Here is a 27,986-nt window from a genome sequence, read left to right as displayed (position 1 = left end):
AACTGGAGATTTTCTTTTCTTCTGGTAGATTTCTGCCATTTAGATTACACTGTTAATATGATTTTTGTCCTTTGGTAGCAATTGTTATTTCCTGTTTGCTGACCCCTAGAAAAAAGTATGAAAAATAGTTAATGTTTCCTTCACACCTACTACACCTGCTCATCATCAGAGCTGCACACATTGTCAGCCACTGAGGACATGCTCAAGTGGTTACGGTCAAGCAACTGACAAGCAAAGTGGTAATCGAAAGAGAGAGGAGGGGGGAGTTAGGATGGTCTGGGATAGAACACGAGGGAGAAAAATGTTCTTTTGGGATTTTGGGTAACATAGTTTAATGAAACAGCAAATGCAGATAATAAGGAAATAGAATTGAAAAATCTTAGAATTTTCAGTCAGCCAATCTAAGACAAAATTAGAGAAATTTGTGACGATGAATATATGATGATTAAACGAATATGGATGAGCTTAAGTTTATCTTCTGACAACAACGAGGAAGACGAAACTATTGAAACTATGTTTACATGGTAATGAAATTAGAGAATAATGAGAAGAACTAAATAAGGGGTTTATGCTCTGTGCTGAAATGGAGGAGGAGATGAACGAGGTTGAAAAGACAACATTTCTTATCTGAGCATCTTCTGAAATGATGATTAATGGAGCAGTGGGAGTGTCTTAAGCAGAGACCGATGTCAGTGACTTCTTTTACATCTTTCTCATCTGGATGTTTTTTTCTTTGGGTCCTCAAAGACAATGCTTTCTCTTGAATGATTTCTAGACTAATAGTAGCACACTGACAATTCAGCCTAACAATCCAAAGAGAAACAAGATTTTTCATTTCTTCAAAGATTTTGCCTCTTATTGAAGACGGTATTCTTCATCCCTGGGGCTTCAGATTTCATATTTGCTAAAATCTTGTCTTTATTATGTACAATCGTTGATACAGTTGTCTGACTCATCCCCAAAGATCGTGCAATTGCTACCACTCTTTCACCTTTTTCATGGCATTTTATCACAGCCAGTTTATCTTCCAGTGTTATAGCATGATGCTTAGCACTTTCACTATGAATTTTCTTAAGAGCCATGGAGGCAAAAAATAAAGTCACAAATGAATGAGAATCAGAAAGTAGCCAATAAACAGATATAAATTTGAATTCAAAACAATTGCGGAAATCATGAGTGACAACGCCTAACGGTAGATATTGGAACTACATTGCAATATGAGCCCTGAAAGACCGATAAATAAGACAATACTCCTGATTTCAGGATTTCGTTCACTAAGCTACCCTACTTTATGGTGTGTTTCTTAACATTTACTGTACGTATTGTAAAATGATTTTATATGCTTTTATTCTTATTTATTGTACAGTAACACGATTTTATGTGCTTTTAACAGTTTTCTAGTGATTTTACGATTACAATATTTGTGGTGGACAGACATGAAGTAGAGTAAAATGACTTGACTTGATTTTTATTTTTCCATATATTATTTTTGAAAATTGACGTATAATTGAGAACAACTTCAGCCAAGGTATGCTTGTATTGTGTTGTTTCATTAAACAGTTGTTAGATATTTTAGAAAAATTAATAGATTTTGTTGTAATTTATGATTAATATTTATGTATGTTATCATCAGTCTTTCAAGTAAGCAATATTTCGAGAAAGTCTTTCCCTCCAACCTCTCCTCCTCGCCAGCCACAGACCGTTAATCTAGCCACATTGTTTACGACAGGTCATGAACCAGTTTGTATTTGTCTATCTTCCGGTTTCTCTTTATCATTGTACTCATTTATCAATTATCAGCTACTATATCCATCTTGTGATTTAACAATCAGTATATTATTGACCTTGAGTTGACAACTTTACATATTAACCCTTATCTTTGTATTTTTGCAGTGGTTATGACATAAACCACTGAAGTTGCTCCAAAATATTCTTTGCTTTCATTGTCAAGGATACAGATTATTACTTCAAACTAGTTGATCCTAATGAAACAGCACTTTGCATGTGTGCGTATAATAACGTCCATAATCCATGCAAGTATGGAACATGGGCATTAAATGATGTTAGTTCAGGTAATATCACATCTGATGACGTAAGATAATAGTTTATAGACAATTAGTGCTCAAGGTTGACTTGCAGCCCAAACTCCATCTTAAATTATAACTAAAAAATGCAGGAGTGTTATAGTTGCCAAATGATGGTTGGCTATCGGCAATTTTTCAATCAAATTGGTATATGTTTAATAGAATAAAGGTGCAAACAACTAGTGTCCGGTTAAATTATGACATATTTATACATTGTAAAAACTTGAGTGTAGAAATGCTGCAGACACTGCCAGCAGAGGGAGATGGCCACTCGAGCAGCAGCAGCAGCAGCAGCAACAGCAAACAGAATCAACAACTCAGCAACAGTTATGTGCTTTCCACACAGCAACAACAGCATGAGTACCCATCAAAATAACAACAACAACCTTACCAACAAAGCACAACCAAAAAGCCCCACAAGATTTGTCTCTACCCTCTCCCAAACACTCACACGTCCAACATGGAGGAGGAGGAAAAGAGATTGAATGGCAACAAGTCACCGGATTTGAAAGAAAAAGGAACAAAAATATACCAACTAAAACACAAAAACCTGGCAGGTATGACGACAGGGAGCAGACACATAACAAAACAAACACACAAACACCTTCCCCATGTACAAGCACACCAGCGCCAGCAACGTCACCACCTCCACAAGCACAACCTAGTTCACACCCACAACACCACAAACACAAACAATAAAGAATTTATGGCACACCTATCCAACCATCCACACATCACAGACACTGATTTCATCACACCATCAAACACCAGACCACCACTCATGAAATTCCTGCTAACATCACAAAACACGTACAACAAAATAAAAACCAAATATCCCGAAGGAGCTGGGGTCTTCAGGAAAGATATCAACAAAAGACTCCAACAAACTGCTTGTGGAAACAGTCACAGATAACCATGAGGACAGAATAGCTCAGACCACAAATTTGTGACCTGTCAACGTAGATAGGCTATGTAGGCAGGGACCCAGTAACTGGAAGCTGAACACATCGTTCCAGGTGTGCCAAGCTTACAGGGACCGGATTAGCGTATTAGTTAAGCGAGGATTAACAGGATCAATACTTAACAATAAATGGTGGTATGCCCTGAAAGGGGCAATTAGAATGGAATTGATTAGGTTTAGCAAGGCACTTGTGATAGAAAAAAGAAAACAGAAGGAAAGCTAGTTAGGGAGTTAGGAGAGGCATTGCAACTGATGTGCAGGGCAGCAAGATTGGTCCTTGACTAATTCTTCAACACTAAGCAGGAAAGATGACATGCCAGAGTTATGTGCTCTAAGAAATGAGGGGAATTAAAGCTGCTTGATGGGCCTGAGAGGCTGAACATGGCAACAAAGCCACAATTCAGTCTTTGGTGGACCCAGGTGGGTGTACAATACTTGAGCCCAAGTGGATGTGTGCAGCATTTCAAAAGTATTTCACCCAACTGTTTGAGACGAGTGGCAATCCGGAACGCAGGATAAACTTTAGTGCCTACCTTGATGGCATGCCATGACTCTCATCAAGTGGGGCAAGGTGTTACGAAATGACGATAACAGCTGCAGAAATACAGGATGCGATGATGGGCTGCACAGCAGGTAAATCACCTGGCTAGGATGGTCTTTACTATTATATGCCAGACTTGTTTGATGACCTCTCAGCAGATATCTGTAACTGGCAGCAGAATGGGAAAATTCCTAGTTCTGTGAGCCAAGAAGTGATGGAACTGCTTAGAAAGGAGCCAAACAAGGGGGATCAAATAGAAAATTTTGGCCAAGGTGCCTGTCATTGAAGAACTGATTGGTGATGCACATACATGTGCCATCCTAAAGCAGATCTATCCACGACAACCTCCACCTCGTGACACATCATAGACAGGGCAGGGAATGAAGCTGGCATGAGTGGGGTGTTGATCAATTTAGATCAGTCTTTGATAGTGTTGACCACCAATACTTGGTGGCCATCCTCATGGCAACCAGTTTTGATCCCATTTTCCGTGGGTGGATCACAGCAATGTACAGTGACATTTGCTCAGTAGTTCAGGTGAATAGTTACCCGGATCGGAACCCCTCAGTCCATCAAGAGTATTCCCTCTCATCTCTCCTGTATATGATGGCCCTAGGGCCACTACTGCAGAAATTGAAAGCGTTGAGAGGCATCCTGTGCAAACTAGGACATAGGAGAACTGTGTCGGCATACGCAGATGATGTCACTGTTATAGTGTTGAACACTAAGCACATAAATCTGGTTGGCACTGCTCTAAAAGAATACAAAGTGGTGACAGGAGCAGAAATTAATCAGAACTTGGCACCTAGAGAGGCAGAGAAGTACTGGGACAAGGTGGTAAGCAGGGTGGCCAATCTCACCCAGAAATGGGCAGAGAGAAAACTATCCCTGAAAGGTTGGGTGGAGGAGGCGAATGCGTACATTGCATCTGTCATCTACGACCGCCTTACCGTTGTGCCCTGTCCCAGTTCAAGTTTGACCAAACTGGAGTGCTTGCTATTTTGCTTTCTGTGGAAGAGGCGCGTTCCATTGGTCAGGCATCCTATTTGCTGCCAACACCCACCAAATGGAAGGCTGGGCATGCGTTGGCTAGTGATGCACAGATATGCGCTGAGGCTGTGACATCTTCAGCGCTTCCAAGATGGTGAGCAGTGTGGTCACCGTTTGTCAGATGCGATTTCCCACAACTGAGCTTCAGCCCTGGAAAGGGCACCTGGCACCTAGAGTGTCATCAGGTGTTCACACTCCTCTGTCAGTCAGGCAATGTGGTCAGTGATAATTCTATTACAGCATTCTATGGAGGGTTAGTGGTGGGTAAGTGCGACGATTTCTCGGGGAGACTCTGGGTGTCAATAAGAACAAGTTGGCCAAACCCTCATTAACTTTTTCAAATTTCACTTGAAAAGAAAAGTGAGGGTGGAGAGAGAAGTTCTTCCCCCCGAGCAATTTTCTCAAAAGGTGGGTGAAAAGACAAAGCGGGAAAGGCACTTACCCTAGTGGTCAGAACTGTTGTGGGGTTTTCACAAGCAGTTCTAGGAGGTTTTCTTCTTTTGCGGAATTTTGTTGTTATATTCAATTAATGTTGTTTTTCATTGTTTACACAACTTTCATGTAACCCCGCATTGTATTTGTCCTGTTTTCTTTTTTATGTAAACCCCTTTATGGTTAATAAAGAAATCATTATTATTATTGTTGTTATTGTTAAGGCAGCAAGCCTTACCATGCTGGGCAAAATGCTTGGTGGCATTCCATCCTCCTTCACATTCTGAATCCAAATTCCACCAAGGTGGACTTTGCCTTTCGTCATTTTGGGGGTCGATAAAATAAGTACCAATGAATCACTGGGGGTCAATGTAATCAACTCATCTCCTCTCCCAAAATTGCTGCCCTTGTGGCAAAATTCGAAACTATTATTATTATTATTATCTGCTGTTTCTTATCTGCCCATTGAACTGCTTTACATATAACACAATGGTTGTCAAATGACATGTGAAGGTTAAGTGACTCACAAAATCAAAACTCTTGAATAGTCAGCAATTTCCGCTTTTCTTTTCACTTAGCTATCGCTTGACATTTCATTGTTTTTTTTTGCCTAATTTCTTGCATATGACGTGTACTAACTTGTTTCACTTCACTGAGTTGCAAATGGCAATTTACATACAATCTATTTCTTGCGAACAAAATAAAGCGAAGGGAAGGCCACTGTGGGCCAGACATAATGCTTATTTATTTACATTGATTCGAACTAGTCATGTTTTATTGTGTAGCTTTGAGATTTCAAATGACATGTCTACTTTTAGAATGATATTGCAGGGTAAGTGTGAGAGGCAAGATCTGGTCGGTCAGAAGATAAAACAGATAGAATATTTTGGCCAGATTATGGTTGCTTTAATTGCTAAAGGGTTAATATGCCAATAAATTTTTGTTAATGTTGATATCAGGACCATCATCATCATCATTGAACGTCTGTTTTTCATGCTGGCATGGGTTGGACAGTTCGACAGACTATGAAACCTGGGTACCCTTGCTAACACCAGTCACTTTACAGAGTGTACTGGATGTTTTTTTTTTATGTGGCACCATCACCAGTGCTTCTTACATGGCACTTGTTGACATCAGCTTAAGAAAATAAATGTAAAACGGTTCTATAAAAAGCACAGGTAAATTGCAGATAATTGAAGGCGGACATACGAGGTGAAGGAGTTTCTTACTCCCCCATGTCATTTCAGGTGCTATCCCACTGTATGGCACAGACCCAGGCTGATTAAAGCTTTTTCAATAGATTGATAGATGGAGGTGGAAGGAAGCCTGCTATTGTGTGTATATATATATATGTGTGTGTCACCTTGTGATGACATTGAATGATAGTTGTAAGCAAACATCATACCTTGCAGGTGGTTTAGCTGTTTGTTAATCTTCTGTAAAAACATGCCTGACCGTTGTACTGTTCATGTTTGAAGGACAGGGGGAAATATTACCATGTTTGAAAGCAGGTTAGGGTTCGTGATGGAAAGAGCATTTCAACTGCAGAGAATCTGTTTCTCCGAATTTCCTGTGGTATACACAAGCATGGAAATGTAGACATTAGAATAATGACGATGCTGATAGACACAAAGCCTGAAATTTAGAAGGAGTTTGATGAATAAAGTAACTCCTACTTTTCCTCACTATTCCTACCAGGTTGTTTTAAAGGACTTATATCCTCCTGTGTCCGATAGTAAATTATTTTCATGTGAACGACCGGTTTTGTGGGTACTTTCTTGTGATGTACCTACCACAAATTGTATGTTCGCAGAGTTGACAAAAAGGGCCATTTTCCTTGCAGTTTCTTTTCTATATCTTCCTGGTTCCTGGAAACGTGAACGAAATCAGTAACTGGCCGAACGTTGGAGCGCCGGAAAAATTGTGATCCAGGCAGATGTAGAAGAGAAACTGCAAGTAAAATAGGTTTTTCTGTCAACTTCGTAAACATTTTTTTTTTCCCCATTGACACTTACATGAGAGAAATATATTTACAAGACCGGCCAATTCGGCACGCAGAGGATTAGTATCGGGCAGAGGGGATGACGCAAGTCCTTATTCCGAGCTTAAACCTCACCAGAGATTTACTTTCTATCCTTCCAGAGATTCGTAAAGAACAAAAAAATACCAATTAGTTAACTGTGGCTTGTTTAATCTATGATCTTTGGTGGGAATGGAATTCTATCGGACTCAGAGATACTGCACACAACAGATACGAGCAGCAACAGATAGGAACAGGAACACAACTTCGTCGAACTCTCGCTGTCTAAAGGAAGTAACTCTACTTCAGTTCCTTGTTGCCTGCGCTTGAACGAACACTCTTGGAACAGTTTTGTTCATTAATTACAGATCTTACTTTTACGCGGAAGAAAATATATTCTATTTTTCTAACGATCACTTTTTTGTTTATCCGAGTCAACTTATTTTAAAATTTAACAGGTAATAACTTTCTCTTTCTCCTTTCACACCCATAAAGATACATATACAGATGTATGTATGTATGTGTGTGTGTATGTATGCACGTATGTTTGTATGTATGTATGTAATGTATGTATGTATGTACGTACGTACGAATGTATGTTAATTATACCTATCTATCTGTCATGTTAATATTGCGGGTGCGGCAAGGCATTGAGCTGGCAGGATTCAAAGCACGCCAGACAAAAGTTTAGCGGTACTCCGTCTTTCACGTTCTGAGTTCAAATTTCGTCAAGGTTGACTTTGCCATTCATCCTTTCGGGGTCGATGGAATAGTACTAGTTGAATACTGGGGTCGCTTGAATCGATTAAGCCCTTTCTCGTGAACTTACTGACCTTGCGCCATAATTTGAAACCAATATTTTGTTTAGACTTAGTGATACTAATAACCTGGTGTTAGAACTCAATATACATGTTTCAGAACAAAGTATTAGTCGAGGGCAGAGCGGTAATAAGAAATTAGAATGACAAAGGAATAAATTACTAATTTGTGATCTTCATTAACTTATAGCCGTTTCTTATATATATGTGTGTGTGTGTATATATATATGTATGTATATATGTGTGTATGTATATATATATATGTATGTATATGTGTGTGTGTGTATATATATATATATAAAGAAAATTCAAACATTTCGAGCCTACGCTCTTTATATATATATATATATATATATATATATATATATATCGTTTTTGGATTTGGTTTCCAAGATTCTTTATGTGAGTTCGTATGTTGAAGCATATTTTGTTGTGTCTGGGGAGAGTCATTCTCTTTTAGTGCCTTATTATTTAATACATTCACCGGCAAAGTTTCCACTCATTTATTTATTTTTCCTAAAATTTTCGTTGCTTCTTGCAACGAATGACTCTCCCCAGACACAACAATATATAATTTATTTTTTCTTATATATATACGTTATTACCTACATCTTTTTCATCACAAGTTCCCTATTAAGGGCGTGTCTAATGAAATTAGATCCATTATATACCACAACAATCTTAGTACACGTGCGCGCGCGCGCATGTGTGCAGGGCCGGCCCGAGGGTTGCCGGCGCTGCGGGCAAGCTGACGGTCGTGGAAGTCTCCATGTCTTTGTCACTCTCACCTGGTTGCATACCTTGAGCCGACCCTGTGTGTATACATGGATGCATTGGAAATCGAGATATGACAAAGCGACAGTTTGTCAACCTATTCATTGAGTTCATGGGCGATGAATACATCACATTGACCCGATGCTACGGCAAGGTGACTCGCCAGACGCGATCCGAGAACGTCAATGTTACGAAGAGTATTTGTTTGCCACTCAATTACTTCTTCTGGTCTTGTGTGGGTGTGTTAAATTTTACAAAGAAACAATCGACAATAACTTTACAAGCTCCAGCTCGTTCACTTTCCTTCGACGAAAGTGAGCAAATACATCTCTGTTTACTTTTCGCTTTTGTTCCAGTTGATTCCAAATTTGGTGTATTGATATAGTTTTATATGCTAATTATGGAAATAAAATTCATTTTTGCCATAAATTTATAAATAGTTAATAGCTTTTAAAATTTGCCAATCTTGTGTAATTTTAGTCAAACTGAAATGTTGAAAGTACTGTAAAAGTTCCTTGTACAAGTTAATATGAATTTTATTAAAAAGTATTGATTAATTCTTCAATTTAATGTTAGATTGTTTGGCAACATTCTGCTTTAAGCACGCTATATAACTCATCATAACTTTTATATATTTTGGAATTCTCAGAAAGTGCTTTTCCACAGAAATTCATACGATTATGCAAAAAACCAAGGAAATATTTTTAGAACATCTCATGACCGACTCACACCCTCCTCGTTTGTCGTTCTGACTTATTTTACAATATCTTTCTCCCCATAAACACATTTAATGGTCTATTGCTGAGATTTAAGCCGAAAATTCGGATTGTCTATATTTTAAACTGATTGAAAAAAATTTTTTTTCATACTCGTGTGCATTCGCAAAACTTTTTCTGAAAATTTCCCCAAAGGAGTAGCTACTTGGTAAGTAGCTTGCTTACCAACCACATGGTCCCGGGTTCAGTCCCACTGCATGGCACCTTGGGTAAGTGTCTTCTACTATAGCCTCAGGCCGACCAAAGTCTTGTGGGTGGATTTGGTAGACAGAAAAGGAAAGAAGCCCGTCGTATATATATGTGTGTGTATGTTTTCCTCCCTAACATCACTTGACAACCGATGTCGGTGCGTTTACGTTCCCGTAAATTAGCGGTTCGGCAAAAAGGACCGATAGAATAATTATTAGGCTTACAAAGAATAAGACCTGAGGTCGATTTGTTCGACTAAAGGCGGTGCTCCAGCATGGCTGCAGTCAAATGACTGAAACAAATAAAAGAAAAGATTAAAAAGTTATGAGGAGTTATAATGGCGTGCTTGAAGCCAATTGGTTTTTATATAATAACCAAAGATGGGCCAGATACTTCAGATGTGACACGAAACGAAGGGGAAGACTTGTTGGCTCTGGATGAAAGCCCTAATGAACAATTATCCAAAATTCTGATTGCCTCCGTTTACCTAATATCACTTCTCACCCGTCGACACACACTCAGACAGCGGTGTGCAGTGTTTTGACAAAAAAGGAAAGCTATAATCGTCGTGGCCAGGGTGTTAGAAACACCGACATTGCTAGAAATAAGAGCTGAAATGCTCTACTGCTGTAGTTAACGCACATAATTGTATACATACAAACTGATAGGGACTATAATCGCTGGAAACCGTCGATCGAGAATTTCCTGTACTGACCAGTCAGTTATGGCAATTATATATATCCGTTCTAACAGTCTCGCTCACTATCTAATATAAGGCATAAATACAGATTGGTGCCCCGTCGAATTTGTTTCCTCATAACTTTCTGTAAAATGTATATTTACTAATGAAACTTTTCAAGAGTGTAGATTATGTAAAGTTGATGCTTCAGACATAGAAATCTGATTGGAAACAATTTAAAAAATAAAAAAAAAAACGATCAAGTTACGGATACTGCCATGCAAGTTGGAAGCAAAATCATCCCAAACTCCGAATTCATTTTTTTTTTTTTTTTTTTTCCAAAAGTTATTAACCTACTCATATTCTATACCTGGTACCTTCAAGGAAATTGCTTGATAGGCAGAAAACCGTATCTCTGCAAAATTTTATTTTTAGAAAATTATGAGGGAACGAAGTCGATGTGTGGGCGCTGAAGCGCAGTTACACGTCATGTATTGGGTTGTCCGGAAAGTTCGTGCCGATTTTTAAAGGAAAGAAAAGGGTCAATAAATACTTGCCATTACATTTTAAATCAACCAAATATGAACGATTTTGTTGCACAATGCGTCTCCATCTTTCCTTTAACTTGAAAATACCCTCTTCCCAGAATTGAGGTGGTTTCATGGCAAATAAGTCGAAAGGTAAGCTACTATAAATCGGCATGAACTTTCCGGACCACCCAATATATACGTCTGTAATATACACACACACACACACACACATACGGGGGTGGAGTAAGTATGCATGGGTGTAAACATAATTTTCTTCAAGGAGTTCTCGATTTTTGTAAAGGATTCACCATTAGAAATTTAATTGGCATTCCTGGGGCGAAACTCGAAGCTGTTGAAGCGTTCCTCTCGCCACATATTTAAACGAATGTATATGTTTGGTGGAAGAACAATTACAGCCATTAAATCGCATTAAAAACATTTATTTCTTGAGATATCAACATTTTCGTCACGTGGAAGCATTCTTGTGATATAAATATCAAGTGTTAAAATATGATCTTTTCATTTGATAATTATATCGAAGGAATGCGATATATTTATTAGGTTCGTGCATAATTCTTGCGGCTTTTTTTCAATAAATTTTATTCAACAAAAAGCAATAACAACATTTAACAAAAACATCTTTAAATGATTATTCCGGAGTATATTCACCATCTACTTCAATTTCTGCTTGGCGTTTTGTTTAAATTTTTTTATTAAATAAAATTTATTGAAAAAAAAAAACAAAAAAACCGCAATAATTACGATCCAACCTAATAAATATATCCAAACTGGAAACGAACACCAATGTTCCATATGGTAGGCTTGATAATTTTTGAAGTATTCCTTAATACGCAAATAATGCGGTGTTGAGCACTCATTCTCATATACATATACACATACATACATATACCTATATAACTATTTGGTTTAACTTCATTATTACAACTATACATATATCCTTATATATATATATATATATATATATATATATATATATATATATATATATATATATATATATATATATATATATATATATATAAGTTATAATAATAAATATTTTAAAAACCTTTCAGGTCTGCATGATACACAAAATGAAATGCATTCAATTCACAAGACCTTGCCCAGTTAAAACATTTCAGAATGTTTTAACTGAGGAATGTCTTGCATAATGGATGTATTTCCGATCATATTTTACGCAGACCTGAAACATTAAATAATTTCAAAATATCATTAATTGGTTTAACTTCATTATTACAGTGAAGGCAACTTGATGCCAGTCCAAACTAGTTGGTCCAGATTACTTATGCAGATACTCTAGCAAGTACATCTCCGTAAAAAGTGTAATAAAGTGAAAAAAAACCCCAATCTATGTATGTTTGTACATATCTGTCTATAATATAGTATAATGATTGAAGAAGTGTGGGACTGTGTCCAGTTTATTTATTTTTTTCCCCCATGTTATTAAGAAAAAGTCATATTACTTTGAAGAAATTATAAATGAATATCAATCATGGATTATTGTTATATGGACTGTTAGATATGTAATACGTCTGACGTTCCGTGTGTCACGTGGTTCGTCTGAGTTCATTGTTTCATTGTTGTTGTCTTGTGGGACTGTCGTAGTAAAATGTCATTGATATATATATGGCGGACATGACTTTTGTTTATTCATAACGAACATTGGGTGAGTGCGTTCTTTGTATGTAATTGAACAATAAATGTAATAATTAAATTGTATAACTCGTTATGTTATCTCTGCGAGTCAGTCCGAGGGAAACATAACAGAGTTTATTGGCGTCGCCGATAGGATCGATAGGACCGATAGGACCGATAGGATACATGCTTACTTTACCGTAAAATTATTCATCGTAATAACAATGGCTGAAAAACAGACAGTAGAACTTATTAAATTGTTTAGGGAACAAATGGACAAGCAAATGCAACAACATCAGAGAGATATGGACGCTCTGTTAAAACTGTTTGGTGCTCGACAAGTTGAAGGCGATTCTAGTGGCTATTTTTCAGCTGCTTCAACAACAGTGTCGATTCCACCATTTACTGCATTTGATTCAGCGACAGAACTATGGCCTGATTACTGGTCAAGATTCCGTACGTTTGTGGCTGCTAATGCTGTACCTGAAAAACGCATGGCACAAGTGTTCCTGACCAATCAGACTGCTACTGTTTACAAACAACTTGCTAATCTGGCTACCCAACAAAATCCGCCTAAAGATATCAACAACTTGATAATGGACGAAATCGTTGACTTCATGAAGGAACAGTTCGACCCTAAACTTTTCATTGTGAGAGAGCGTTTCAAGTTTTGGAGTGATATGCAGCGGAAGCCAGGCGAAACTCTCCAGGAGCTGGCAGCACGTATACGCCAGGATGCAGCTACCTGTGATTTTCCAGCGATCACCAACCCACAGGATGAAGCTCTGAGACAGAGATTCATATGTTCGGTTAACAATGAAGCGGTTCTGAAGGCGCTTTTTAAGATAAAAGACTCAGAACTAGATTTTGCCCGTGCTGTCCAGGTTGCCATTGAGACTGAAGACGCAGCAAAGGTTGCAAAAGAAACTGTATACGGTTCCAAAACCAAGCAGGTGTACAAGGTCCAGCAGAACAGGAATAAGAGTCCTCAAAAGAAACATCAGCAGTCTTATTCCACAAACCAGGAGAAATGCTACCGATGTGGAAAGGCCCACAAAGCAACAGACTGTCCTTTCAGGGAAACCAAATGTCATTTTTGTGATAAAAAGGGTCATTTGCAAGCGGTGTGTAGGAAAAAACAACATCAGCAACGCAATGGCCATTCACAAACTCCCGTGAAAAGAATCACAAAAGCTGAGCTAGTCAAGGCGATCCTAGGTGAAGTTTCCCGAGACACTCACAGTTTAATTGTGCCAGTAACAATCCAGAACAGACTGTTCACAATGGAATTGGACACTGCTACTACAGGCAATTTTGTTTCCTTGTCAGTCTGGAAACAACTTGGAAGACTAGCTGCAAGATGTCAAGCATCGCTATGAATCTGCCAGCAAGCACAACCTGCCTGTTCTAGGAACTTTCATGGGCCAAACCAAGGATCCAACAACTGGTAAGCAGGATCTTATACCTTACATAGTCACCAAGATCTCTGATCTTAATTTGCTGGGTCGGAATGCTATCCAGACTCTGAGAATTTCCGTAGACACTGCTCTAGGTTTGAAAAGCATAGACAGCCAAGCTAAGAGGGAAGGTGCAGAAGGGATGTATCCAAAGACCTCAAGCGAGCCCTATGTTTCCCTGCAGCAAGATTGTAACAACATGTGTGATGAATTTCCAGATCTTTTCAAGCAAGAATTGGGATGTCTCAAGAACTTTGAACTGGAAGTGAAGTTCAAATCGGACGCAACACCAGTCTTTCACAAGGCACGTCCGGTCCCATTTGCTCTTCGTGATGACCTGGCCAAAGGTTACGAAGAAGGCATCGCCAAGGGAATCTGGAAGCCTGTTCAATTCAATGAATACGGAACGCCAGTGGTACCGATTCGTAAAGCACACGCTTCAAGCAACCTGAAGCCCAAACTACGGATTTGTGGTGACTACTCTGTGGGAATTAATGACCAACTTACTGATCACCGTCATCCAATGCCACTCCCTGCTGAACTGATGCAGAAACTCGGAGGTGGATTCAGATATACAAAGATAGACCTTGCTGATGCCTATAATCAGATCAAACTGGCTCCAGAAAGTCAACGCAGACTCGCACTCAGCACTCACCGTGGAGTACTCCTGCAACAACGACTCCCTTTCGGAATCAAGTCAGCACCTGGTTACTTTCAGGAGATCATGGAAAACCTGACCCATGATCTACCTGGAGTGGCCGTCTTCCAGGATGACATGCTCGTCAGTGGGAAAGATGCAAACAGTCACTTAAACAACCTAAAGTGTCTGCTCACACGTCTAAGCGACAATGGACTCAGATGTCGCCGTGAAAAGTGCCAGTTTGCACTACCCAGTGTAGAATACCTTGGACACATTTTGTCGGCTGAAGGAATCACTAAGGGATCCAAAGTCGAAGCAGTCTTAAAGATGCCATCTCCAACGAACGAATCAAGCTTGAAATCTTTCCTAGGTTCAGTTCAGTTTTATGGAAAGTTTATCACAAACCTAGCCAGTATAGCAGAGCCACTCTATTGCCTTACAAAAAAGTCAACTATTTGGAAGTGGGGAGATGAGGAACAGTCAGTTTTTGATCACTTGAAAAATGTACTTTCATCAAGTCAAGTTCTGATACACTTCGATCCAAACAAAACTTTGGGACTGGCTTGTGACGCATCAAACGTTGGTATTGGAGCAGTCCTGTTTCACCGCTATCCTGATGGAAGCGAGCGCCCAATATCCAATATGTCCAAGACTCTCACTTCTGCACAGCGTAACTACAGTCAAATTCAAAAGGAAGCCCTAGCTATCATATTTGGCTTGCAGAAGTTTTACCAATATTTGTACGGTCGTAAATTCGTACTCGTGACTGACCACAAGCCACTGACATCACTATTCAGTCCGAGGAAAGGGACGCCACTTCTCGCTGCTAACAGACTAGCACGATGGGCCCTGTGGCTGAACCAGTTTGACTACACCATTGAATATCGGAAATCAGCAGATCATGGCAATGCTGATGCCCTCAGTCGCTTGCCATTCGGTGATGACAACGACTTTGACAGAAAGGAAAATGGTGAAGACATAGACATGGTGTGTGCCATCAAAGCTCTTAGTATTCAAGTCCAACCTGTGGATGCTAACGTCCTCCGTCAAGAGTCAGGGAAAGATCCAGTGATATCTACAGTGATGCGCTACGTCCGTGAAGGCTGGCCACCAAAGAACATGGAGATCAATGACGAAGTCAACAAGTTCCGTAAGTTATCAAACTCACTTAGTATCTGTCATGGATGCCTTATACATGGATCTAGAGTTGTGATTCCACATAGCTTGCAGCCAAAGATCCTCAATCTTCTGCATCTCGGACACTTTGGCATGGAACGCATGAAACAGCTAGCAAGAACTGCTGTATATTGGCCTGGTATCGATGCTGCTATAGAGATAGCCAGTCGACGATGTGATTCATGTAACGAACATCAAAGGCAGCCATCTAAGCCTCCAGTTCACCCATGGATGTTACCAGAAAAGCCGTGGAGCCGCTTACATCTGGACCATGCAATAAATTTTATGGGTAGAGATTGGCTGGTGATCACAGATGCTTATTCCAAGTACCCATGCATTCATCCCACTTCCTCCACGTCCTCCAAAGCCACTTTGAATCTGCTTGAGGAAGACTTTGCGCACTTCGGATTTCCTCACACACTGGTCACCGATAACGCACCAACTTTTACGTCTGAGGAGTTCCAGAGCTGGTGCAAAGAACGCGGGATCACACACCTGACAGGTGCACCTTACCACCCAGCTACCAACGGAGCAGCGGAACGTTTGGTGCAGACCTTCAAACAAGCTCTGAGGAAGTCTTCTCTTCCGCCGACACGAGCACTTCAAGAATTCTTGATGCAGTACCGGAGAACACCGACATCCTGTGGATTCTCTCCAAGTGAACTTTTGAATCACCGGCAGATACGAACAAGGATTGATTCTCTGCTGCCATCGCCAGTACACATTGCTCAAGGCAAACAGTCTAAGGAAGCACATAAGTCTCAGGTGATTCCAAGCTCGGCTGATGTCGCTAAAGTTACCAGGCAGTACAAGGCCGGAGATCCTGTGTATGCACTATACTATGGACCTCGCCGAGACAAAGATCCCCGATGGGTACCAGCAATCATTAAGAAGTCATTGGGTACTCGCTGCTTTAACGTGAAGGTCATACCTCATGGCCCGATGTGGAGACGACACTGGGAACAGCTGCGACCGCGGTACACAACTGAGGAAGACAATGAATCTGGTGATGCAGAAAACACTGTATTTGAATTTGCAACAGATCACCCGATGGAGATCTCGGAAACTGTGCCACTAACACAAAGACAAACCAGACCCAAGACCATGTTACCCGTTCCAGAGTATGGACCAGACAACCCAAGACGGTCCAAGAGAACCCGTAAAACCCAAGAGAGACTTTGCTGTTGATACTTCTTGTGTAGCATCAATTTCAGTGGGGAGGTGTTATATGGACTGTTAGATATGTAATTCGTCTGACGTTCCGTGTGTCATGTGGTTCGTCTGAGTTCATTGTTTCATTGTTGTTGTCTTGTGGGACTGTCGTAGTAAAATGTCATTGATATATATATGGCGGACATGACTTTTGTTTATTCATAACGAACATTGGGTGAGTGCGTTCTTTGTATGTAATTGAACAATAAATGTAATAATTAAATTGTATAACTCGTTATGTTATCTCTGCGAGTCAGTCCGAGGGAAACATAACAATTATTTTACTGATTACAGAATAAACTACGACAGAGTCTTTGTTCAATTCATGGGCATATTGTCAATTTACTTTATAATCTATGCATCATATCTATATGTTTGTGTAATATCAATATGTGCAATACATACACAAACAGAAAACTGCTCAGAGGGCAGTTTTTCTGCTGGTTATTTTTAATTACCATTATATCAAGAAATGGTAATTTTGTGTTGCTCATTTACTTTATGACTTTCAGAGTTAGATGTAGATTGTTCAGAAGGACATGGAGTTCTTTCAAAGTATCCACAATTTTGTCTAGATTAGGAAACAATCATCAAGATGTCCTTTCCATGTGCCCTCTATATATTTCCTCTAATCTTTTGTACAGTTTTGTCCCTAGTATCCAATTACTGAGTTTACATAAACTGGAGCAAAATTTGTTCCCATCACTGTACCTCTATCTTGGTAGTTGTTTCCATTAAAAGTTTATGGTGAATATACTAGGAATTGCTTGTTTATGTTTTATGACCCAATGTTTAATTACAATTATTTCTAAACTGTGTGGAATATTTGTTTAGAGGTTTACTGCATGAAAAATAACCAATAACATTCAGTTTTCATGTTTTAGGTAGATGTAATATGAAATCCCAAATGAAACTCAATATATGGGTACAGAATGGTTTCAAAAAGATGTCAACAAAATTACTTACTAGACCAGCTATGATAGGTCTCAGTTTTAGGTGCATTGGTGGTAGCAATTTTATGTATTCACCACCATGTTCCTTAACAGGTATTACAGAAAAAGATGAAATACACATTCTTGCCCTCATATAATTACAGCAGCAGTTAAGCAAGTTGTGGAGGGATCAGTGATAGAAAGATGAGAGGATTTGAGGGAAGGCTCGACAAGCTAATTGAGCTAGGGTCCTAGTTGTGTATGTATACATTAGGATTTCAGAACAACAGATTCACCAAAAGGTGTGAGAGCTCTTAAAGCACTACTTAACATCAGTCATTTTGATCCTTTCTTATCTCCTTCATGGTCTCCGTCCACAAGCTCTTTTCACATGGAAATATGCTGTGCTTGAGAAGACCCGGCAAGCCAAGTGAGACAATAATCCGAGGCCTCTGCCAGGGGTGTAGCCAGCCCACTTATGCGTACCTTTCCTTCATTGGACATTAAACTCCGCTTGCGAAGACCTGTTGAGGCAAATCGAAATCGAACCAAATTCGACGACTGGCACCCGTGCCAACGTCTCCTTTATTGGACACTAAACTCGGCTTGCAAAGACCTGTTGGGACAAATGAAAGCGAAATTGTGATGGCACCTGTACCAGTAGAGCGCTAAGAGCAGCATCCGAGAGTGATCATTGCCAGAGCACCAGCTGACTGGCTTCCCTGCCAGGGGCACATAAATACCACCATTTGAGCGTGATCGTTACCAGCATCGCCTTCCTGGCACATAAAAAGTCATTCGAGCGAGGTCGTTGCCAGTGCTGCTGGACTGGCTCCTGTGCAGGTGGTGACATGTAAAATACACCATTTTGAACGTGGCCGTTGCCAGTACCGTGTGACTGGCCTTCATGCCGGTGTCATGTAAAAGCACCCACTACACTCTCGGAGTGGTTGGCGTTAGGAAGGGCATCCAGCTGTAGAAACTCTGCCAGATAAGATTGGAGCCTGGTGTAGCCACCTGGTTCGCCAGTCCTCAGTCAAATCGTCCAACCCATGCTAGCATGGAAAGCAGACGTTAAACGATGATGATGATGATGATGCATATATATATATATATGTCTATATATTCAGGTGATGTATTTCTGCTAGATAACCTAAATATTTGCTTATCTAACGAAACCATTGTTTATAGGTTTATTTATTTCCTTTTAGGTTTAAGAAATCATGGAAATCCCTGAGGAGATTGCTGATAGGCTGGAGAAAGAAGTCAATGCTAAACACTTGCTGAGCGAACTAAAAGGTTTAACTGACATAGCTCGTGTAAGTCTCTCTTTCTCTCTCTTTCTCCCTCTCTCTCTCTCTCTCTCTTTCTCCCTCTCTCCCCTCTCTCTCTCTCTCTCTCGCTTTCTCCCCCTCTCTCTCTCTCTCCCTCTCTCTCTCTCTCTCTTTCTCCCTCTCTCTCTCTTTCTCCCTCTCTCCCTCTCTCTCCCTCTTTCTCTCTCTCTCTCCCTCTCTTTCTCCCTCTCTCTCTCTCTCTCTTTCTCTCTTTCTCCCTCTCTCTTTCTCCCTCTGTCTCTCTCTCTCTTTCTCCCTCTCTCTCTCTCTTTCTCCCTCTCCCCTCTCTCTCCTTCTCCCCCTCTCTCTCTTTCTCCCCCTCTCTCTCTTTCTCCCCCTCTCCCCCCTCTCTTTCTCCCCCTCTCTCTCCCCCTCCCCTCCCCCTCCCCCCTCTCTCTTCTAACTGTGTTATTAACTATATCTCTGCCATTGATATTTGTTGTTATTTGTATTTATTCTTCGCTCTCTTCTGAAATAACAGACCTAAAATACGTCAGTGATTTACTGTCTGTTTTCCATGCTGGCATGGGTTGGAATGGTTTGACAGGAGCTGGAAAGGCCATGGGCTACACCAGGTTTTGGCATGCTTTCTACAATTGGCTGCCCATCCTCACACCAATCATTTTACAGAGTGTATTGAGTGCTTTTTACATGGCATCATCAATGCTTTGTATGTGGCACCAGGACAGTGGTTTTTGAATTCAATGCTATACTTGTTGCCAACCCTCACCTTACTGACAGCATTCCTGTACATGGCTTGTACAGGTCTCACCAACCACTTATCTATCCCTAGTTTCTGCATTGATCACCAGATAAGGGAGTAGGGGACCCTGTCAAAGGCTTTCTCTATGTCAATGAAAGAGGTTTATTCTCCCCCACTGATGCTATATTTCTGGTAAGGCAGCTGCAGGAGAGGCTTATTAGTGTCTCTCTAATGTTGGTGTAATTTCAAGGGAGCAGGCGAGTCGATTACAATGACCCCAGTACACAACTGGTACTTATTTTATCAACCCTGAAAGGACAAAAGGTAAAGTCGACCTCAGCAGCATTTGAACTCGGAATGTAAAGACAGATGAAATTTTGCTAAACATGATATTAATATTTTAAAATCTTAGTGAGAGGGGGATATTTGATTAAATCAACCCTGGTGCTTTACTGTTACTCATTTCGTTGAAAGGCAGCCTCAGTATAATTTGAACTCAGAACATAAAGATGGATTCATTTCATCTTGCATGATAACTATTCTACCAGCCTTCTGCCTTCTTAATAATAAAAAAACATGTCTTTTGCTTATTTTATATTATCAGTCTTTCTTTTTCACAGCAGGAGATAGAACGCGAAATTGATAGACACGGCATTAATTTGGGCATGAAGGAAATTATAAGACACTTTCCTAGATTTGACAATTGGGATTATTATTTGGTGAAAGCATTGAAATCTAGAGCCATACAGAAGAAAGCTATTGCTGAGGAATTGAGCCAATGGATTTGTAAGTATAATGCTAGGGAGGAAGGGTGAGAAGTAGGCTGTGTGCTGAAGAAGTTTCTTTTGCAACTCCACAGTTCCAGGTTCAATCCAACTGCACTGCACTTTGGACACATGTTCATATGTATCACACAATCCAAGTTTTGTGTTATGTATTGTCAAAAGTGTGGGAAGAATATTTGCTTTCCAACCATATGGTTCCAGGTTGTCACACTCTGAGGCAAGTGTCTTCTACTATACGCCTGGGCAGCTCAAAGACTTGTGATTGGATTTGGTAAATGGAAACTGAAAGAAGCCTGTCATATATATATGTACATTCTTTTATTTGACTGCGGCCATGCCGGAGTACCACCTTCGGGGGTGTTTAAGTAAAAAAAATTGAACCCAGGATTTATTTTTTGTAAGCCTAGTACTTATTGTATTGGTCTTTTTTGCCGAACTGCTAAGTTACAGGGACAGAAACAAACCAACATCGGTTGTCAAGTGATGATGGTGGGGGACAAACACACAAATACATACATATATATATATATGCACAACAGGCTTCTTTCAATTTCCATCTACCAAATCCATTCACAAGACTAAAGTAGAAGACACTTACCCAAGGTGCCACACAGTGGGACTGAACCCGAAACTATATATATATATATATGTATAAATAAATATATGGATGGTATTACTAAAATACCATCACGAGTGGCAAGTGAATTATCAGCCATACAGGCAAATTAATAAAATATATACATACAATATTAGATATGTACATATATACACAAGGGCACTACATGAGCCCCTACATATCTATAATAGAAGTCAAAAATACTTCTGTGCCACTGAATAGTCACAAATCTATTACAGACATGATAGGAAAAAATATCAGTGAACAATATATGTATATATATATATATATGCATCGTCATCATCATCATTGTTTAATGTCCGCTTTTGACTGAGGACTGGGGAACCAAATGGCTACACCAGGCTCCAATCTAATTTGGCAGAGTTTCTACAGCTGGATACCCTTCCTAATGCCAACCACTCAGAGAGTGTAGTGGGTGCTTTTACATGACACTGGCATGAAGGCCAGTTAGGCGGTACTGGTAACGATTTCACTTGCCTCAACAGGTCTTTGCAAGCGGAGTTTAGTGTCCAATGAAGGAAAGGTACGAATAAGTGGGCTGGCTACATCCCTGGCAGAGGCCTTGGATTTTGGTCTTACTTGGCTTGCCGGGTCTTCTTACGCACAGCATATTTCCAAAGGTCTTAGTCACAAGTCATTGCCTCGGTGAGGCTGCATATATATATATATATATATATATATATATATATATATATATTATAAAATAATAGCAGGATAACTACATCAAAGAATCATCACAGAAGATATAAGTCCAAAGTAATATTGGATTAGTTATATAGATTAGTTATATATAGATTATATATAGATTATAGACTAGTTATATAGATGTATAAATATATGAAACATGATTATTTAAAAAGTTTATAAAGTGCTTTATATATTTATACATCTATCTATTAATACAATATTATTTGGGACTTATATCTTCTGTGATGTAGTTTTCCTGCTCTTATTTTATAATTTAATATATAATCGTTCTTAGTAAATGTCTAAATACTTTTAATGTTTTAGACATTTCCCTACCAAGAGTACTTACTAGAAATTCAGTATATTGTATTCTCATTGAATATATTTGATTAATGATATGTGTGTGTATATATATATATATATATATATATATATAAGGCAAATAAGAAAATGGAGAGGATAAACAATCGACAAACATCAGCCTGTAAACATTCAATTATATCGATTTATTAATTGGTAACAATCATATGTGTAAGTGATCCAAATAAATGAATGAAATAAATAAGTAAATAAATGTATAAATAAAAATAAACAAGTAAGAATAAATGAGGAGAGAGGGGGGTGAGAAGGGGAATGGGTTGAGTGGTGAAAATGTGTGTGTGTTCTGGCTAAATTCCTTTCTCTTCTAACATTGCAGGTAGAAAGAAAAAATTTCACTGTTCGCTCATTCATTTTGAATACTTCTCATGCCTAGACGAGTTAAATGATGCTGATTTGAATCCAAACTGGAAGGATTTGGCTCGTAAATTGAGTAAGAATGGTTCTGTTTTTCTTCACATTCTATGATGATGGTGTTTGTTTATTGCTGAGATCAACCTCAGCTAATCTTATGAATGCATTCTAGCTTTGAACATCTTGTCTTTATTCTCATATACTGTATCATCATCATCATCATCATCATCATCATCTTCATTTAATGACTGCCTTCCATGCTGTCATGGGTTGGACAGCTTGACAGGAGCTGGCACGGCCAGGAGCCACACCAGGTTCTGTAGTCTGGGTTTTCTTTCAACAGCTGGATGCCCTTCCTAATGCCAACCCTTTTACAGGGGGTACAAAGGGTGCTTTTTTTATGTGGCACCATCACGAGTGCTTTTTCCATGATATCTTGGCTCTCAGGCATCTAGAGCTATATTATTCAATGTGTGGTATAGAGTTTCTCCGGCTACAGTATCATGTGTGTTGTTAGTCTTAGGATTGCTGGAATCATTAAACATCAAAGAAACTGTTTTGTGGTCTTTCATTTTGGCCCTTTACTATCCTCTTCATCACCATTATCTTCATCATCATCCATTCATTTTTCCCCTGTTTGTATGGTCTCCAACTTTGAGCAATACCTTACCATATTTTGTCATTTCTTTTTTGAGAAATTCTATTTTCTGAAATCAGTGTTCATCACTTCTCATTGTCTCTGCTTCTTTGTTGGGTTGGGCATCTTGACAGGAGCACAATGTTCTCTCTTCTGCACAACTCATGATACCTCTTATTCACAGTTTTTCTTTCAACTCCTTTCACATCCTCCATAGCATCCTCACCTCACTTCTTTCTGCACTTCGCATATCCTTCACAACAATTTCTTTTCTTCATCATCATCATGAACAGAATCAGCATCACCATCATTATCTCGTTACCATCAGTCCTCATTTCCATCACCATCACCATCATCATCATCATCTGTTACAGGTTAAACAGGTCTTGATCAATTATGTGAGAGGACCCTGGTGGTCTGACACAGTTGCTTCTTCCAGTGAGTTTCTTGGTCTTCTCATGCTGCTCTATATGTGCAGCATCCCCATCTAGGATACAGAGACCAGATCCTCTTTCTTTAGGTTTGTTGACTTGCAAGTTACAGGATGACCTCACTAGTGCCAGTGCCACATAAAAAGCACCTGGTCCACTCTGCAAAGCGATTGGCGTTAGGAAGGGCATCCAGCCGTAGAATCCACACCAAAGCAAACACTGGAGTATGACTTGTTGGTTCTTTGTCAAACCATTCAACATGATGATGATGGCAGTGGTGGTGGCTTGCAAAGAATAACTCCATAGCACAAATTTCCAACATTGCAATCACTGTAGATCCATAAATTTGGTCGGAGAACACATGTTTTTACATCTTTCACCAATATAATAGTAATATCTATATTTCTCTCTCTCTCTCTCTCTCTCTCTCTCTCTCTCTCTCTCTATATATATATATATATATATATATATATATATATATATATATATATATATATATGTATATATATACATATATATATATATATTATAATTAAGGGTATCTAGGAGATACCACCACGCTTGAAATAGCAGCCAAAGCTTGACTCTAAAACCACATTAAATGTTCATACAGCACCAGGAGAGAAGACAAAGAGACAAAATAAACTAGCAAAAAAAAAAGACCATTTCTTATGCAGAGCCAGAAATCCGGGATCTGGAATTATCCAGTAATTTTTTTTGGTAGTTTATTTTGTCTCTTTGTCTTCTCTCCTGATGCTGTATGAACATTGTGGTTTTAGAGTCAAGTTTTGGCTGCTATTTCAAGCGTGGTAGTATCTCCTAAATACCCTTAATTATGATTTTGATAATAATTATTACCTCTCAGGTCATTATTCCCATGATAAGATCAGTATTTTAAATAACGATCTTATCCTTATTTATGTATATATATATATATATATATATATATATATATATATTTATAAACATAATTAAGGGATCAGCAAGCATTTGCTTCACCACATACCGAAGTTCAGAAATAGCAGCTAAAAAAGCTGAGACTCCAACAGATAGCATTATCTGTTGGAGTCTCAGCTTTTTTAGCTGCTATTTCTGAACTTCGGTATGTGGTGAAGCAAATGCTTGCTGATCCCTTAATTATGTTTATAAATGTATGGGAACTTTTAAATAAGTTCTCCACCGATAATGGTGCTTACATACCGAAGGGCTTAGTAAAAATTATTAATTGTTGATTTATTAATAAATTAATAAATTGATAAATCTTTACCCTTTTAATTTGTAATAATTATATATATATATATATATATATATATATATATATATATATATATATATATATATATATATATATATATATACATACTGATTTGATTTATCTTTTCCTATGTTTCCACTATGGGTTTCTTTTCTCTCTTAAATAAATTTCCTCTCTTGCTGACAACTTAATCACAAAACCTTTGAACTAGCTGAAAATGATTGCCATTAAAGAAAAATTGATACCAATTTGTCAAACCAGTATAGTAATATTATTTTCCATACAAATATTACTTAATTTTGTCTTTGTGAATTGACTGAGTGTTATTCTTGTTTTTATATCCCTAGAGCTCAAAACAGAAGACATAAACAAAATAGAAAAGAATCAGAGGCTGGAAAAGAATTTTATGTACTATGTAATAGAAAAATTAGGAGAGAAAAGCCTTGACAACTTGTTGTTAGCATTGAAAGAGCTCAGACTAACTAGAATGTGTGATGAAATTGAAGAAAGGGTTGAATTCAGACAACACCCACAACAGAATCATCAAGCTCAGCCATTTGAACCACCAACAGGGACAGCTTATTCATATGATAGTTATTTTCAAGAAAACAAACTGAAGGAGGAAGAGAAAAAAGGAGTTAGTAGTAAATTAAACTCAAGTTTAACTCATGATAAACATCCAATTGAGTGTACATCGCTAAAATCTGAATCTAGGCCTTTAAATCCGATTACAGACCAAGAAAATAAACTAAAGAAGTTTAATAATGCGGAAAAGAATGAAAATACCATTGAAAGTCACTCTAGCCCAGAGGACAATACTAGTGTGAAAGCAACAGCAATATACTCCTGTTCAGGATATGATGAACAACAGATAGAATCTGACTCTATTGACTCTCAGGATGAAGAGAATAACCTCAATATAGATGAGAGAAATTTAGATGCTTCAGCAGCTGAAGAGATGCCAGATGTGGCACCACCCAATAATGATCGTACGAATGAGAGGATCAATTCTGAGAATGGTGACGTTGCAGATATTAAAATTTGTGTAATAATTTTTTTGGGGATCTGTATTACTGGAATGTTCTTAGTACGCAAATATTTTAAACATTAACTTTGATCCAAGGAAAGCCTATGGAAACTAAAAGGATTGTCCCAAGTTACAACAAAGCGTCCACATATACATGCATGCACACACGTATAATATATAAGTATTTACATATAAATCATAACAAAATGTGTATATATATATATATATATATATATATATATATATATATGCGAGTAAAAATAAATACAAAAAAGGTGGGTTTTTTTGTATGATTGTGTATAGAGGAATATATTATTTTGCTTAAAAGAGTTCCAACACTGTCTGTTTTTTATGTTTTATTTATATTCCTGCAGAACTAATGTGGGGTATAGAATATGGAATATACAATATATAATATGATATACAATATACAATATAAAATAAAATAAAATAAAAATGGATGGCACCATGAAAGAAGGTATTGAATGTAGATGAAATATTGAGTGTTCAATATAAAGGATCAAATATATAAATATATAAATATAAATATATATATATAAAGGCGACTCGAGTTTCAGGGCTATTTCCCTTCGTCATGGCCGGTATGACAGACTTTAACAGACTGTATATATATATATATATATATATATATATATATATATATATATATATATATACATGATGATTGCCTCATCTTGTCAGATTATAAGCGTGCCACATTCAACCTGACTTACTTTTGTCCTTACATGTGCACAGATACGACTTTCACACGTTGCCAGGCATCGATCGCCATAAGACTACAAAATACATCAAGAAATGAAATGATGGTCAGACATCTGTACATCATTTGATTTTAGTGGCAAAACTTGCACAACTCTTTTGCCACTCTCTCAGTTGCCAGAGCAGGTTCTAGTGGTAGACATATACGTACACACAGGATTGGCTATCTGGTAAGAAGTTTGCTTCCCAACCACATGGTTCCGGGTTCAGTCCCACCTTGGGTAAGTGTCATCTACTATAGCCCCAGGCCAACCAAAGCCTTGTGAATGGATTTGGTAGACAGAAACTGAAAGAAACCCATCATATATATATATTTATGTATGTAAATGTGTGTTTGTGTTTGTCCCCCTACCATCACTTGACAACCAATGTTGGTGTTTTTAGGTCTCCATAACTTAGCGGTTCTACAAAAGAGATCAATGGAATAAGTACTAGGCTTACATAGAATAAGTCCTGGGGTTGATTTGTTCAACCAAAGGCGGTGCTCCAGCATGGCTACAGTCAAATGACTGAAACAAGTAAAAGAGTAAAAGAGTAAAAGAGTATATATGTATTTGTAATGGTAAGATCAGCAAAACTAGTCCTAATCTGGTGAGAGATAAATATTGTTTAATAAACACATTATCTCTTTTTATGAGCTACAAATAGTTTCAGGCAATGAAAATGACACAGACAACATTTTTAACATGTCTGGTGTCTTTATGTAGATTGCTTGAAGATTGCTTGAAGATTGCTTGAAGGTAGCAGATGTGTTATAAAATGATGCATTGTTTTCATTGGGGTGAAACTATTGGTAGCTCTTAAAAATATTTTCTGTGTTCATTAAACAATGTTTATCTCTTACCTTTTTTTTATCTTTTACTTGTTTCAGTCATTTGACTGTGGCCATGCTGGAGCACTGCCTTGAAGGGTTTTTAGTTGAACAAATCAGTTCCAGGACTTTTTGCCTTTGAACTTAGTACTTATTCTGTCAGTCACTTTTGTTGAACCACTAAGTTACGGAGACGTAAACAAACCAACATCAGTTGTTAAGCAGCAGTGGGACACACAC

At 38.4% G+C, this 27,986-nt stretch overlaps 1 protein-coding gene and 1 long non-coding RNA gene across 5 annotated transcripts; one reads left to right on the top strand and one right to left on the bottom strand.

Annotated features, from left to right (window-relative positions):
• Window positions 1-11: 11 nt before the first annotated feature.
• Window positions 12-6,457, bottom strand: LOC149132717 (uncharacterized). Its single transcript, XR_016244343.1, has 2 exons — window positions 5,079-6,457; window positions 12-105 (listed from the first exon to the last, which is right to left on the bottom strand). It is a non-coding gene; the product is annotated as an uncharacterized LOC149132717 (long non-coding RNA).
• LOC106878001 (uncharacterized) lies at window positions 6,443-26,373 on the top strand. Of its 4 annotated transcripts, none has more exons than XM_014927075.3 (5): window positions 6,443-7,546; window positions 19,139-19,246; window positions 20,585-20,750; window positions 22,771-22,884; window positions 25,476-26,373. In XM_014927075.3, the coding sequence occupies exons 2-5, from the start codon at window positions 19,151-19,153 to the stop codon at window positions 26,237-26,239; spliced, it is 1,140 nt and encodes a 379-aa protein (XP_014782561.2). In that variant the 5' UTR covers window positions 6,443-7,546; window positions 19,139-19,150; the 3' UTR covers window positions 26,240-26,373. The 4 variants fall into 4 exon arrangements, with proteins under 4 accessions (XP_014782561.2, XP_014782563.2, XP_052828853.2 ...); XM_014927077.3 differs by having other exon boundaries at window positions 7,409-7,546; window positions 20,588-20,750; XM_052972893.2 differs by lacking the exon at window positions 6,443-7,546 and adding an exon at window positions 17,037-17,170 and having other exon boundaries at window positions 20,588-20,750.
• Window positions 26,374-27,986: the final 1,613 nt, after the last annotated feature.

The sequence above is a fragment of the Octopus bimaculoides genome, chromosome 14 (genome assembly GCF_046866305.1).
Source record: "Octopus bimaculoides isolate indiv1 chromosome 14, ASM4686630v1, whole genome shotgun sequence".
Taxonomy (NCBI): Eukaryota; Metazoa; Mollusca; class Cephalopoda; order Octopoda; family Octopodidae; genus Octopus; species Octopus bimaculoides.
The sequence above is the reverse complement of the archived record's forward strand: the minus strand, read 5'-3'. Positions and strand labels throughout refer to the sequence as shown.

Excerpts from the sequence above, each read along its gene's own strand:
- LOC106878001 (XM_014927075.3), top strand. The coding sequence starts at position 19,151 with ATGGAAATCCCTGAGGAGATTGCTGATAGGCTGGAGAAAGAAGTCAAT. Across the intron at positions 19,247-20,584 it reads GTTTAACTGACATAGCTCGT|CAGGAGATAGAACGCGAAAT; the intron begins GTAAGTCTCTCT and ends TCTTTTTCACAG. Across the intron at positions 20,751-22,770 it reads GGAATTGAGCCAATGGATTT|GTAGAAAGAAAAAATTTCAC; the intron begins GTAAGTATAATG and ends CTAACATTGCAG.